This window comes from Rhinatrema bivittatum, chromosome 1, assembly GCF_901001135.1.
Source record: "Rhinatrema bivittatum chromosome 1, aRhiBiv1.1, whole genome shotgun sequence".
Classification (NCBI taxonomy): Eukaryota; Metazoa; Chordata; class Amphibia; order Gymnophiona; family Rhinatrematidae; genus Rhinatrema; species Rhinatrema bivittatum.
The window spans coordinates 520515333-520530115 of record NC_042615.1 but is presented as its reverse complement, the minus strand read 5'-3'; the positions used below and the strand labels follow the sequence as shown (position 1 = coordinate 520530115).

Sequence of the window (14783 nt, the reverse complement as noted above, 5' to 3'; positions counted from 1 at the left end):
GTAGGGAATTGTATATCCTTTCTAGCTGACTAATTTCAAGGACAGGGATTAAGGTCCATCTAGTAGAAACCTATGGGTCTCTACACATGTAAATCACTGGTAAATATACACAAAAAAATAAAAAATTTCAGCAAAAAAGTAATTCTGAAACAAGAGGCCATGATAGTTTCCGAGAGGGAAGACTGAGGCAAAATAAATCTTTTTTTTCAAAGAAAAAGATAAATGGAATAACCTAGCAGGGAAGGTAATTGGACCAAAATGATATCTTAATTCAGGAAAGCATAGAATAAACACAGAGCACCCTTAGTTAAAGTGAAGATAGAATTGGAGGTCTGGTGACTTTGGAAAATAAATGGGCAGATTAGATTGGTTTTATTTTCATCTGCCAGTATATACTGTGAGGTAGATAATTCCATCATATACTGTGAGGTAGATATTCAGTGAGCGGCAAATTTGTTTGGGTAACTTTATCTCTATATTCGTCAGCTCTTATCTAGATACAGTACGTGTACTGCTGAATAATATCAGGCTAAATTTGCCCAGATATCTTTAGGTCAGGTATTTTTCTGACCAGACTGTACCCAGCTGACTTTAGTTGTATAGTGCTGAATATCAACACTTGTTTGCTGAAATGTAGCCATGCCTCAAGAACACCTCCATCACCACCTGCTTTTATCTGGGTAAATTTTGTGTGGGTAATGAGTTACTTGGACAAAGTCTTTGAATAACAACCCTTGTGTTTGTTTCTGTGAGCAAATGGACTGTTTATTTTAATGTCTACCACTTTGATTAATGAGAAAAAGTATAACAAATTAACTGAACTAAATTAAAAAAAAATATTGGAATTAATGAATGACTGGAATAGAATAGATGCTTGCTCAAAATCCCAGCAATGTTGGTATACACTGCTATACACTAGTTCTGAGTTTGATTTGAAAACCTAACTCCTACTTCTCAGTTGGTGGATGCAGGTTGCACTATGTAGAATTTTCCTGAGCAGGAGCCCTGGATCTCACATAATGATGCCTACTGCTTATTACAGGGTGGACTTGCATCAGTCCTTAAAAGGGAACTGCTGTCTCTCTCATTGCCAAAGACTTGTTAACACCGCAGTATGATCTATGAGGGGGAAGAATTAAGGGCATGAAACACTGATGGTGTAAATGACCGACTCATGGTGACTCAGCTTTACATTGCCTCTGCCATAAATGATAGCAAATGGGGTTGAAGCAGGTTCCTAAAGAACTTAAAATTCAATAGTCAGATATATGCCAGCACAACCAAAAAAATGTTAATCTTATTTTTTCCGTCAATAAGCAATCTGCATTAGCCATGCTGAATGGGTGCCATCCGGCAGCATTCGGCAGAGCTGTCTCTCAAAGCTTTAGAGCTTTTTAGCTCTACTGGGCATGCGTGGCAGTTCCCGCGTGATTGAGCATTCCAGAAATCTCCTCTTTTTTTTTTTTTGTCTGCGTTTTGCACGGATGGTGGAATCCTTGTCTCTTGATTCCTCTCTTCAGTTTCTCTCTCAATTTTCACCTTGGCGAACCCCAAACAGTATTTTTCAGTGCTAAACATGAGAAAAAGACCTCGTTTAAGTATTGTTCATGTGGCCACAACTATTGCTATCTGCCTTTGGCTGGACCATGACCAAACCAATTGCCACGATTGCGGCAGGATGTCTCCTAGGGCAGGGAGGAAAAGGGTGGACAAAATCATTTGTCAGGAGCACTGACTGCCCTCTGCAGGAGCCTTGCACACACTGTGTGCACTGTCAGAAGTCCCCCTGAAGTAGAAGGAGTCTCAGAGCGCTACAGCAAAGGAAAAGAAATCAATGGCATCGAGGGAACCTAACGCATGGTGCATGATGGCACGAAGACCCCCAAGGTGCATGATGCATCACCTCATGTGGCGCACAGTGTGTTGCGGATGACTCAAAGTGCAAACATCTCTACGATGCATGGAGTGCCATCCCATCCAATGCAGCTGGCATTGAGAATGGTGCAGCACCGATGACACGTATGACACAGGAGCCACATAAACCAAGCTCTCATACCACTAGTGCCCATAAGAAAGCACTAGATGTAAAAAGACCAGCAGAAGAAGGATCTATACCGCAAAAAAAAGAAGTGAAAGGAACAGGACAAGAAAGGCATTACCCCTCAAACAACAAAGACTCTGCGTCCAAAGAGTGCTATACCGCAAACCTCCACTATCCAAACCGAAAAGACCTCCACTGCAAGGGCAACCGCTCCACGAAGAGTCAACCTTTCAGCATAGACCACATGGATCTAGAGCACCCTCAGAATCCTCCAGAGATGGTGGGCACCAGATATATTCAGGTCTCACATCTCCCAGAAGGGAAGCCCAGCATATGGAGGACTGGTAGATTTTACATTTTTCACTAGGCCCTTCGCCGACTCATGACACATTGGCAGAAGCATTACCACCATCAAGTTTACCAAGGGGAATCTATTCCTCTTACAAAACAGCAGTCCATGTACCTTTGGACCTAAGCTCTTTTTTGGCTTCCAGCCTATGGCAGCAAGTCTCTGTCTTCAAACACTATAGCCTCTGTGTTATATACTGCCTAGGGGTCCCTTGATCAGACCAGGTGCAAATCCCGGTGCCAGAAGAAGATGCCTCTTAATCGCCTGGCTTCAGGTTGCAACAAGCAGTAGAATAGATAACAGACATTCTCTGAAACTTTTTCACATCATTCGCACAGGTCCAGCCACCCAGTTTTCCACTTGTGTACCCCATTCAGCCAATAATAATGGAAGCACTGATGCCAGGAGCACCCCTGCTTCCTACACCAAAATCATCAGAAGATAACAGGGAAGAACTTCCCCAAAATGGATAGCAATAGTTGTGGCCCTCAAGGGAACCATCACCAGCATCTTCTCAAAGATTAGAGAGTCTAATGCAGCCATCTCCATTGGAGTCCTCAGGAAGCTCAACAGGCATATCATCTAAACTTCCGGAAGAGCTTCCAGATTACTTCTCTCCTTCCAAGGATTTGACATTCTCGCTTTGTGGAAAAAATGGGGACATCTCTGAAAGTGATGTCCCGGTGTGTGCTGTAGGATCTCTCCAAGGAGAGATCATACAGCAATCAAGCACTCCAGAGTCTATTATCCATTGAGAGACCTTACTGCACAATGTAAATAAATTCCATAAAGAGACATTACTGCACAATGTAAATAATCTACCTCTGTAAAGATTTATATTTATTCCTGTCTATTCTTGTCTTCTTCCTCCCCCAGTTTCAACAGCCTTGTTATATTGTAACTTTTTACTTCCTCTGCACTGGTTAAAAAGAACAAAGGTATTGCACCCCCCTGTTATTTGTAAACCGGCATGATATGATTGTATCATGAATGCCGGTATAGAAAAGCTTTAAATAAATAAAATAAATAAATAAATAAAGTGGAGATTAGAAAGCCTGATTCCAGGCTGAGGTTATTGGAGTCTTGAAAATCTTAAAGATTCCAGTAGAACCAGCTACTCTCCCATCTCATGCAGTACTGGACAAGCTACTGATAAAAATTTGGGAATCTCCCTTTTCAGGGGCAATGGTGGCAAGCAATGTGGACCTTAAATTTCGATTAAAAGACACCAGAATATGGCATTGTGGAACTACCACATAACTTGGTAGTCGTCTGCAATGAAGAAAGCGAAGAAAACAAGACTCCACTCTAAGTTGCCTCTCGGGAAGGATCATAAACTATTGGACAACTTTGTGGGGAAAAAAAATATTCCACAGTTAAAATACTCGTCACAGATCCAGCAACACCAGTTTTAAATGGTGCAATATTTGAGTGCTTGCAATCCCTAAATCCCTACATTAGAACAGAAGTGGGTCAACCAGTTTCACCACAGCCTCTTTATGGCATAGAAGATGGGCTGAGGCATCTTAGATCCATGTATGAAGCTGTGACACAATGACCATCAGTGGCCTCTATAGCAACAAGACGCATGGCATGTCTACGAGCAAGCAGCATATGAGATGTCATGAAAAATTGGCAGACCCTCTCTTGCCTGGGGACAACCTCTTTAGTGAAAAGCTAAAGGAGATGGTCACACAGATAAAAGAGCAGAGCATCATGGTCCACTCTGGGAGACCAAATGCGCCGAGGTGTGCATACCCACAATACAAACTAGCTTTTTTCCCCAAAATGATAATACAGGCCATATTAAACATACCATCAGCCTCTATACCAATCGCCACAACCTCATCCATCAACCTCCCAAAATTGATGACCAAGAGACCAGTGTCGTCAAAAGCCGCTTCCACAGCGGCAAAGTCTCAACAAAAACTTTAGAACTACCACTGCCATGGCAGCTGATGCCTGTCGAGGGCAGAATACATTTTTTTAGACAATTGGTCCATGAGAACTACAGATCAAGGAGTATTGACAATAGTAAGAGAGGGGTACCATCTTTACTTCAAAAAGCTCACCTGGCTATGCCCCCACTCGATCAACCACAACTGTCCTTTCTGGATCTGAAGGTAAGTCACTTCTGAAACAGAACGCCACTAACCCCCTGTCAATACAACCAGAGCTGTTACTCCAGGTATTTTCTCATGCCCAAGAAATTTGGAGGTCTATGCCCTATTTTAGCGTCTTTGATCTCTCAATAAACACCTTTATCGAGAGAAATTCAAGATGGTGTCTGGGGACAATTTTAACTTGCCTGGAAATGCTGGGTTTTATAATAAATTACAAAAAGTAAAATCTACAACCCAATCCCTACAAATTATAGTATCTCGGTTAGACTCCCTACAGTCCAGAGCTTTCCTTCCCAAAGATAGAGCCCAGAGACTTCATTTCTTAGTGAACCATTTATGACTCCAGAACTTCACTTCAGATTAACAGATCCTGATGCTGCTAGGGCACCTAGCTGCAGCAGTGTGGTCCCCCTAACTCATCTGCATATGCAACTTCTCCAGTGGGGGTTATGAACTCAATTGAGTCAGTTCCTGCAACCCCTTTCCTCCAAAATTCGCTTTACCAAATTTTATGAAAAGGGACATCTAATGGTGGCTCCAACCAATGGTGTTGGTGATGGGAGTCCCTCTTCAGCTAGAGCCACATCAATTTATACTAACCATGGATGCTTCCACCCAAGATTGGGGTGCCCATCATCTTCAATTCAAAAGACAAGGTCTATGGTCTCCTCCCAAGACACTTTGTGCCAAATAAACCTGCTTGAACTAAGAGCAGTGTGACGTGCATTGGAAGTTTTAAACATCTACTTCAAGGAAAAAACATAATGATTCATCCAGATAATCAAGTAGCTTTGTACTGCATAGACAAGCAGGAGAGAACGGGCTCCTGGACCCTCTGTCAAGAGGGTCTACAAATTTGGAACTGGGCAGATCTGAACTTAGCAATCCTGCAGGCAGGTCATCTTCCAAGGAAGCAGTCAGCACAGTGTTCAGCTCATATGAATGGACTCTTATCACAGGAAGTAGCCTATTGACTATTTCTTCGCTGGGGTCATCCTTTGATAGATGTGTTCACTATAAGGGGAACAGAAAGGTGAGCTGTTTTTGCTCCATTTGCCCCAGCCCACACCGAGAAGCTTTGGACTCCTTCCTGATGTCACGGGCAAGAGGACTATTCTGTGCATTTCCCCCAATTCCATTAATAGCTAAGGCAGTGCAGAAATGCATGAGACCATGCAAGGTGACCTTAGTAGCCCCGGCGTACTTGAGATAACCTTGGTATGCATATCTCGTATAACTTTCAGTAAGTCCCCCTCGGAGCCTGGGGAGCAGCCCAACATTACTAACCCAAGAAGAGAGTTTTCTCCTTCACCCCTTGCAAACTTTGCTCAACCTCATGGCATGGATGTTGCATGCTTGACAATAGTTGCCTAATAAAATTGAAAACATTTTAGTATCAGCAAGAAAACCATCTGCACTTTGTAAATATGGCTTTAAATGAAGACTGTATTCTATATACATGGGGTAACAACCATTCCATCAACCCATTTACCTGTGCACATCACCAGTTACTGGAATATCTTAATCTTTCCTGGTCGGGCCTAGCAACCTTACTCAGTGCTATAGCGGTGTATCATAACCATGATAACTGATCCCCTATCTCGGTACAATCTTTCCTCTCCCACTTCATGAAAGGACTTTTTCATGTATGTCCCCACATGCAAAACCTCCAGTGCCCTGGGACTTCAGTATAGTGCTAAAAGCACTAATGCAACTCCATTCGAGCTGTTGGACACAGCTGAACTAAAATTCAACATGGAAAGTGATCATCTTGATAGCAGTTATATCTGCATGAAAAGTCAATAAATTACATCGTTAGTTCACTTCCCACCATATCTGTAGTTTTTCCACGACAGAGTAGTTCTTCGGACCCATCCGAGGTTCTTGCCAAAAGTGATATCTGCTTTTCACCTAAATCAGTCCATCACATTCCCCATTTCCTTTCCAAAACTGCATAAACAGGAGCAAGAACTGCCTACCTTAAGAACATAAGAAATTGCCATGCTGGGTCAGACCAAGGGTCCATCAAGCCCAGCATCCTATTTCCAACAGAGGCCAAACCAGGTCACAAGAACCTGGCAAGTACCCAAACACTAAGAAGATCCCATTCTATTGATGCAATTAATAGCAGTGGCTATTAGGTAAGTAAACCTGATTAATAGCAGTTAATGGAATTCTCCTGCAAGAACTTATCCAAATCTTTTTAGAACCCGGCTACACTAACTGCACTAACCACGTCCTCTGGCAACAAGTTCCAGAGCTTTATTGTGCGTTGAGTGAAAAATAATTTTCTCCGATTAGTCTTAAATGTGCTACTTGCTAATTTCATGGAATGCCCCCTGGTCCTTCTATTATCTGAAAATGTAAATAACTGATTCACATCTACTCGTTCAAGACCTCTCATGATCTTTAAGACCTCTATCATATCCTCCCTCAGCTGTCTCTTCTCCAAGCTGAACAGCCCCAACTTCTTCAGCCTTTCCTCATAGGGGGGCTGTTCCATTCCCTTTATCATTTTGGTTGCCCTTCTCTGTACCTTGGACTGCAGAAGAGCTTTAGCATATTACAAACATGGATCACAAGGTCATAGGCGCTCCTCCCAGCTCTTCATCTCTTACGATCCTAATAGACTGGAAACACCAGAGGCAAAGCAAACTCTTTCCAACTGGATAACATCCTGCATACAGTATTGTTTAGAAATAGTCACTTAGTCTGCCACATCCGGTAAAGGCACATTAAGTCTGAGCAACAGCAGTTTCTATAGCACACCTGTGTAATGTGCTCATCGATGAAATCTGCAAAGCAGCTTCCTGGTTGTCTGTTCATACATTCACATCTCATTACTGCCTTGACAAGTTAGTAAATACAGACAGCTTGGTGGGACAAGCAGTATTGAATCACCTATGGTCCAGGTAATTCCTTTCCACAGAAGAATCTGGGTTGCATTAAAAAAAAAAAAAAAAAAAGGTGAACATAGACTGCATATCAAAGATAGCAACCCTCAGGCCCTCAGGTTGGGACTCCCCATTCAGCATGGCTAATTTAGTCTGCTTATCGATGGAAACACGGTTTACGATAAGCTTGTTTACTGAAAATGGTGTTTTCCATAGATAGCAGAATGAATTAGCCATTGTTCCCACTTTCCTCCCTGGACAACATTTATACAAGGGTAGATATGATTTCTCTGCTTGGATATAGACTGAGGAAACTTCTGGAATGCTCAATTGAGCAGGAACTATCTCACATGCCCAATAGAGCTAAAAGCTCTAAAGCTTTGAGAGACAGCTCTGCCTAATGCCACCTGATGTACCCATTTAGCATGGCTAATTCATCCTGCTGTTTACGGTAAGCAAACTTACATTTCTTTCTAATTTTGTTGCCACATATAGTAACTTTAGAATAAAGTAACTTGGTTTTATTTAAATCAACCCATTTTATTTATTAAGCAAAATATGTTTTAGAATTCATGCAAGGAGAAAACAGAGCTCTTGGAGAAAATGAAACAGAGGAATGAACGATATAAACAAGATGCAGAGAGATACTATGAACGCAAACGCCATTTAGATCTAATTGAAATGCTGGAAAGAAAACGACCTTGGGTGGTAAGTTCATTTCTGTCTAGGTATACACCATGGGATATAGTGTTTGACTTGACCAAAAAATTGAATTATATATAGTTAAAAAAAAAAAAAAATCATACTATGTTCATTAAAAAAACATACTGTGTTGAAAAAAAGAAAATGGGAATTCCACATATGGGGATGAGATACTTCAAAGCAAAGATTGATATCTGTTCAGATAAATAGCATTTCCTAGCGTGTAGCAGATGGACTCAGGACCAGTGGGTATAGTGTACCATAACAGACCCGCATAAAGTCTGTGTAATGTGTCTCGGGTGCGAGCATGATGTCCTGACTTGCACCAAATGTGCCTTAATGACACCAAAAGGTCGCAAGGCCAGAATGGAGAAAATGGAACTTCTCTTCTGTTCTCAAACTCCGACGCTGTCTATTGCAGCGACGTCGTCTGAACAGGCACTGTCCACTTCGCGCCAGTATTGGCCACGGCCAGTGACTGTCCAGCATCGACGACTTCTCGGCCAGTTCTTAGACCTTTTACCACTTAACCTAGACCTCCATTCCAAAAACTGCAAACAAAAGATGCGCAATTTCATTTCCGAGACTTGAATAGCAGGCAGAAAAGCATTCATGTAAATTGCAGATGCATGGCTTAGAAATACTTGTGTGTGCACTTCCGAACGCTGCTGCAGAATGCTCTAGAAAAGCCCTCCTTTATTTTACTCAAATTATTGCAAAATGTTAAGAATGTGTACTTCTAACCTTTTGAACATAAGAGCCGTATATATATATATATGTATATCCTGAATTTTACATGCACAAATCCCACGTAACTCATTGAAAATTACCCCCTTAAAGTATTACTTTTAGTAAAATAAATCTTGAATCTGTTTTTCAGCTGTGTGTGTTACATCAGCCTTGTGCAATATTTTTTTCCCTTTAATTCTGACTGAGGATTTCTGTCAGAAATTGAAACATAACGCTATTATAAAGCAGTAAATGTGCTGTGTTACACTATTAACAATATCTAATTTTACAAACTTACGGTATTTTTAACTGCCTATGTGTCTACATTGTGGCAAGGAATATGAAAATGTTCGCCAACAATATGAGGAGGCAAAACAAAGTCGTGACCGTCTAAAAGAAGAATTGAAGCGGCTAAATGAAATGCAGGCCCCCATGACGCAAGCAGTTCAAGAAATGGAAAGACAATGCAAGAACATGGATACAAAAATCAGAGATAAGGTAAAGTACTCGAGTCTACTGTATAAGAATGGTATCTTTTTATAATTATTTCTGTAGTGCTATCGCTGTCACAACACTTTAAATATAATTTGCAAGCTTACTAGCATTCTATTTGCTAGGAATTATTCAGAAATGAATAGAGACTAAAAGAGGATATAATATCTCTGTATAGATGTATAGTGCAACAGAAAAAAACCTAAATAGGTGGAATGTAGAAATAAGGGATGCCACTTGCTTGTCTGGTATCATAAACATGCTGATTGCTGTCAAGCCACTGGATACCTGACCCTGTAACTGAATATGACCAATATATTAGAATTTAATCATTGATCAAGACCAGGTTGTTTAGGTGTATTATTTTTTGTTATATATGAAATATCTGCTATATCGCCTCATGTTATTATCATTGTATTATTGTTATTGCTATTAATGTTGCTTTGTTTTATTGTATTTCCCGCCTGAGTTCATTGTAAACCGGCATGATGTGCTCCACGAATGTCGGTAAATAAAAGTTAATAAATAAATAAATAAAATAAATAAATAAATAAATAAATGTTGAAATGTCCACACAGGAGAACCAAAATCCATAAACACTAATATAATTAGCTTATTGAAGGAAATTAAAGTCGAAATATTCCCAGATCTGGATACACATGAGGCGATGAAGACTTACTGTCTTGCAGAGTCAAGGCAAACAGGTATTAAGAGCTTAATGTTGTGCGAGGTAAAGTGTTAACTGCAGTGCAAGATGGAGTTGTAAGCATGCTGTGAGAGGAAGCCCCTGCAAAATGGAACATCAAATGTGTTCCAAGATGGATCCCTGAGCGCATCGTAAGAAGAAGCCTCATATCACAACATTTTGGCACAATGCTTGTTTCGGGGGCGAAAGTATATTCCTACAAAAAAAAAAATATAAAGGTGTACTAATATGTCAACTACAGTGCTAAAATTTATATTTCCTTATTACCCTGCTACACTAGTCCACACAAGTGGATTGCTCCCCCTTTGTCAGCAGATAGAGGCAGAGAACATAAGAACATAAGAAAATGCCATACTGGGTCAGACCAAGGGTCCATCAAGCCCAGCATCCTGTTTCCAACAGTGGCCAATCCAGGTCATAAGAACCTGGCAAGTACCCAAAAACTAAGTCTATTCCATGTAACCATTGCTAATGGCAGTGGCTATTCTCTAAGTGAACTTAATAGCAGGTAATGGACTTCTCCTCCAAGAACTTATCCAATCCTTTTTTAAACACAGCTATACTAACTGCACGAACCACATTCTCTGGCAACAAATTCCAGAGTTTAATTGTGCGTTGAGTATAAAAGAACTTTCTCCGATTAGTTTTAAATGTGCCCCATGCTAACTTCATGGAGTGTCCCCTAGTCTTTCTACTATCCGAAAGAGTAAATAACCGATTCACATCTACCCGTTCTAGACCTCTCATGATTTTAAACACCTCTATCATATCCCCCCTCAGTCTCTTCTCCAAGCTGAAAAGTCCTAACTTCTTTAGTCTTTCCTCATAGGGGAGTTGTTCCATTCCCCTTATCATTTTGGTAGCCCTTCTCTGTACCTTCTCCATTGCAATTATATCTTTTTTGAGATGCGGCGACCAGAATTGTACACAGTATTCAAGGTGCGGTCTCACCATGGAGCGATACAGAGGCATTATGACATTTTCCGTTTTATTCATCATTCCTTTTCTAATAATTCCCAACATTCTGTTTGCTTTTTTGACTGCTGCAGCACACTGAACCGACGATTTCAATGTGTTATCCACTATGACACCTAGATCTCTTTCTTGGGTTGTAGCACCTAATGTGGAACCCAACATTGTGTAATTATAGCATGGGTTATTTTTCCCTATATGCATCACCTTGCACTTATCCACATTAAATTTCATCTGCCATTTGGATGCCCAATTTTCCAGTCTCACAAGATCTTCCTGCAATTTATCACAATCTGCTTGTGATTTAACTACTCTGAACAATTTTGTGTCATCTGCAAATTTGATTATTTCACTCGTCGTATTTCTTTCCAGATCATTTATAAATATATTGACAAGCAGGATGGTAGACCCTCACGCATAGGTGACATCATCAAATGGAGCCTGGCACGGAAAACTTGTGTCAAAGTTTCTGGAACTTAGACTGTGCACACTGAGCATGCCCAGCATGCCCTAAACCATGTGTCCACACGGGGTCCCTCCTTAGTCTTTTTTTTTTCCGCGGAACTTTTGTCTCACGGTCAAGTGAGCTCTGGACTTTACTTTATGAAATTGCCTTGGAAAACTTTTTCACAGATTATTTTTTGTTTTTTGTGCAATTCATCAATGTCTGGTCCCTCTCGGTTTGGCAAGGTTTTTTTTCCACCTCTGTTCTTCCCCCCCCCCCCCCTTTGGCTGTGGTGCCTTGGTGCCTGTCGGTGTTGACCGCCTGCTGTTACCGTCTCTTGTTTCTTCCCCTTTTCATTTGTCATGACCTCATTTGGTTTCCGTCGTTGTTCCCAGTGTCCGAGGACCATGTCCATAATGGAACCCCATGAGGTGTGTATCCTCTGCCTGGGGGTGTCTCACGAGGTCTGGGTTGCCACTTGTGCACCCAGATGACCCCTAAGAGAGGCATCACGCTCGACTCGATAAGATAGAAAAACTCTTCTGGTCAAAGTCTGAGCCATCGATATCGGCGACATCTGCACTGGTGGACCTTGGAGCCACACCGATAGACACCATGCCTTCAACATTGGTGGGGCTGTCGTTTCTGTCAATGCCGCTGGTGCAGTGGTTCTCAACTGGTGTGTCGCCAAGCATATGCAAGTGTGTCGCCACACTTCCCGGTCCTCCCCTAACCCAGCTGCTCCCCCTACCCGCGCAAAATAGGTCCTCCGCCTGGGCGGGACGCGGCAGGACAGCTGGAGTCAGCGGCACCGGCATGCTGTCTTCTTCCTGCCCCCCCCCCCCGTGGCCCGGAAGAGGAAGTGGTGAGCAGCGGGTGCGTGCGCGGGAAGAAGAGACCATGCTAGTGCAGGCAGCGTCGGCCTGAAGAAGAGAGGCCCAGCCTGAGGAATGAGCAGCGTGGCTTGGAGAAAAACGAAGACCAACGTCAACCCCCGCGGCCGATGGGACTCCTTCTCCGCGAGGGCTGAAAGTGAAGGAGGTTGCTGCAGCCTTTAAGGTTGGAAGTGGAGGAGGCTGCTGCTGTTGCTAGTTCGGGGGAGGGGGTGAGTGAATGAACAAGCATAAGTATTTGAGGTGCTGTGTGTGTGTGAGCGAGACAGCATGTATGTGAATGATTGAGGCTTGTATATGTGAAAGAGAGTATTTATTTATTTATTTTATTTATTTATTTATTTATTTAAAGAGTCTTCTATACCGATGTTAGTCGAAACATCACCTCAGTTTACATGGAACAAAAGCAACGGAAATTACAAGTAACAGGGGAAGGGTAGGGGGTACAAAAAACAATAGGAGAGCAGAGAAGCATAGGAACAATTAAAAGTGAACTATAATGTCATAAGAACAAGGTCATAGTCAAATTCAGGTCATGATCCATCACAATTCAATATTCATCAAGGGTGTTGGGGAAAGGCTTGTTTGAATAGCCAGGTTTTGAGCTGGGCTCTGAATTTGGTGATGCAAGGTTCAAGTCTGAGGTGGGCTGGGAGTGAGTTCCAGTGCATAGGTCCAGCAATGGAGAGCGCCCGATCCCTTGTAGCTGTGAGGTGTGCTTTCTTTAGGGATGGCACATGGAGGGACCCTTTGTTAGTGGTCCTTGTCGGTCGATTTGAGCAGGCAAATTGGAGGGGATCTACCAGCCAGTTGGAGTGATGGGAATATAAGGCTTTATGGATAATGGTCAGGGATTTAAAGAGGATGCGGGAGGGAATAGTATGTGTATGATTGAGAGCCTGTGTGTGAGAGAGCATATGAATGGAAGTGCATGACTGAGAACCTGTATGTGTAAGTTTCTGGTTGAAAAACCTGTTTGTGTGAAAGAGTATGCGTGTGTGATAAAGATCCTTTGTGTGCGAGAGAGATCATGTGTATATATGATTAATAGCCTGTGTGTATAAATAAGAGACCATGTGTGTCTGTGTGATTGAGAGCTGGTTTAGGTGAGGGAGTATGTCAGGGGTCGGGAACCTGTGGCTCACGAGCCAGATGTGGCCCTTTTGATGGCTGCATCTGGCTCGCAGACAAATCTTTAATAAAAAAGTAAAAATCTAACAAAACCCCCCACCCTCCTGATGCCCCCCAAACCTCCAAAATTAATTTACTACAACCCCCCACCCTCCTGACCCCCCCAAGACCTGCCAAACGTCCCTGGTGGTCCAGCGGGGGTCCAGGAGCAATCTCCTAGACTTGGGCTGTCGGCTGCCAGTAGTCAAAATGGCACCAATGGCCCTTTGCCCTCCCTATGTCACTGGGGTCGACCAATGGCGGTGGTAGCCCCTGTGACATAGTAAGGGCAAAGGGCCGTTGGCTGCCAGTAATCAAAATGGCGTCGACGGCCCTTTGCCCTTACTATGTCACAGGGGCTACCGCTGCCATTGGTCGACCCCAGTGACATAGTGAGGGCAAAGGGCCGTCGGTGCCATTTTGACTACTGGCAGCTGACAGCCCAAGTCCAGGAGATCGCTCCCGGACCCCCGCTGGACCACCAGGGACTTTTGGCAGGTCTTGGGGGGGTCAGGAGGGTGGGGGGTTGTAGTTAGTATGGCTCTCACAGAATTACATTTTAAAATATGTGGCGTTCATGGCTCTCTCAGCCAAAAAGGTTCCCAACCCCTGGAGTATGTGATTGAGAGTCTATGCGTAAATGAGAGAGAGAGAGAGAGCATGTGAATGAGAGTCTGTGTGTGAGAGAAAAAGCATGTATGTATGCGATTGAAAGCCTGTATGTGTAAGCGTGAAAAGACAAACAGCATATGTGTAATTAAGAGCCTATATAAGTGTGAAAAGCATGTAGTATATGTGAGTGACTGAGAGCCAGTGTGAGACAGAGGAGAAAGTTGCAAGCAAACCATCCTCCTCCTGCTAATTCAAAACAATCTCAGGGCACCTGGATATCAAACGTTCCTAGGTATGCAGAGCAAAACATTTTTTGTATCATTATTTTTCATTATTGGGCCTTTGTGTCTGCTATTTTGAAATATTTTATTGGTATCTAGAAATTTTTGATATGAGTTTTTAATTATTGGATATTCCATTCATCAGCTGCTTTGAAATCTATTCTTTTTGTTAGTATGGTTTTGCTGTTATTGATTTTATATTTCTTGATTTGTTTTAGAAGGACTGGTGATGCTTCTCTTTTTCCTTTGTTACACTGCATACAGAGACCCTGGCTTGTTGCAGTTTCCAATTCAGTTTTTGTCTGCATGCTTCTAGTTACGCGTTTTGATCTCTCTATTCTTTGTTAGGTAAGGGTCAGCACATGTGATTCAGG

The 14783-nt window shown here is 42.4% G+C and overlaps 1 protein-coding gene across 1 annotated transcript in view; it reads left to right on the top strand.

Annotated features, from left to right (window-relative positions):
- SMC5 (structural maintenance of chromosomes 5) overlaps positions 1-14783 on the top strand; it is a 281089-nt gene that overhangs the window by 54408 nt on the left and 211898 nt on the right. The window contains exons 6-7 of the mRNA XM_029612667.1: positions 7975-8115; positions 9175-9336. Of these exons, the coding sequence (XP_029468527.1) occupies positions 7975-8115; positions 9175-9336 (303 nt within the window). The remainder of the gene's footprint in view (positions 1-7974; positions 8116-9174; positions 9337-14783) is intronic.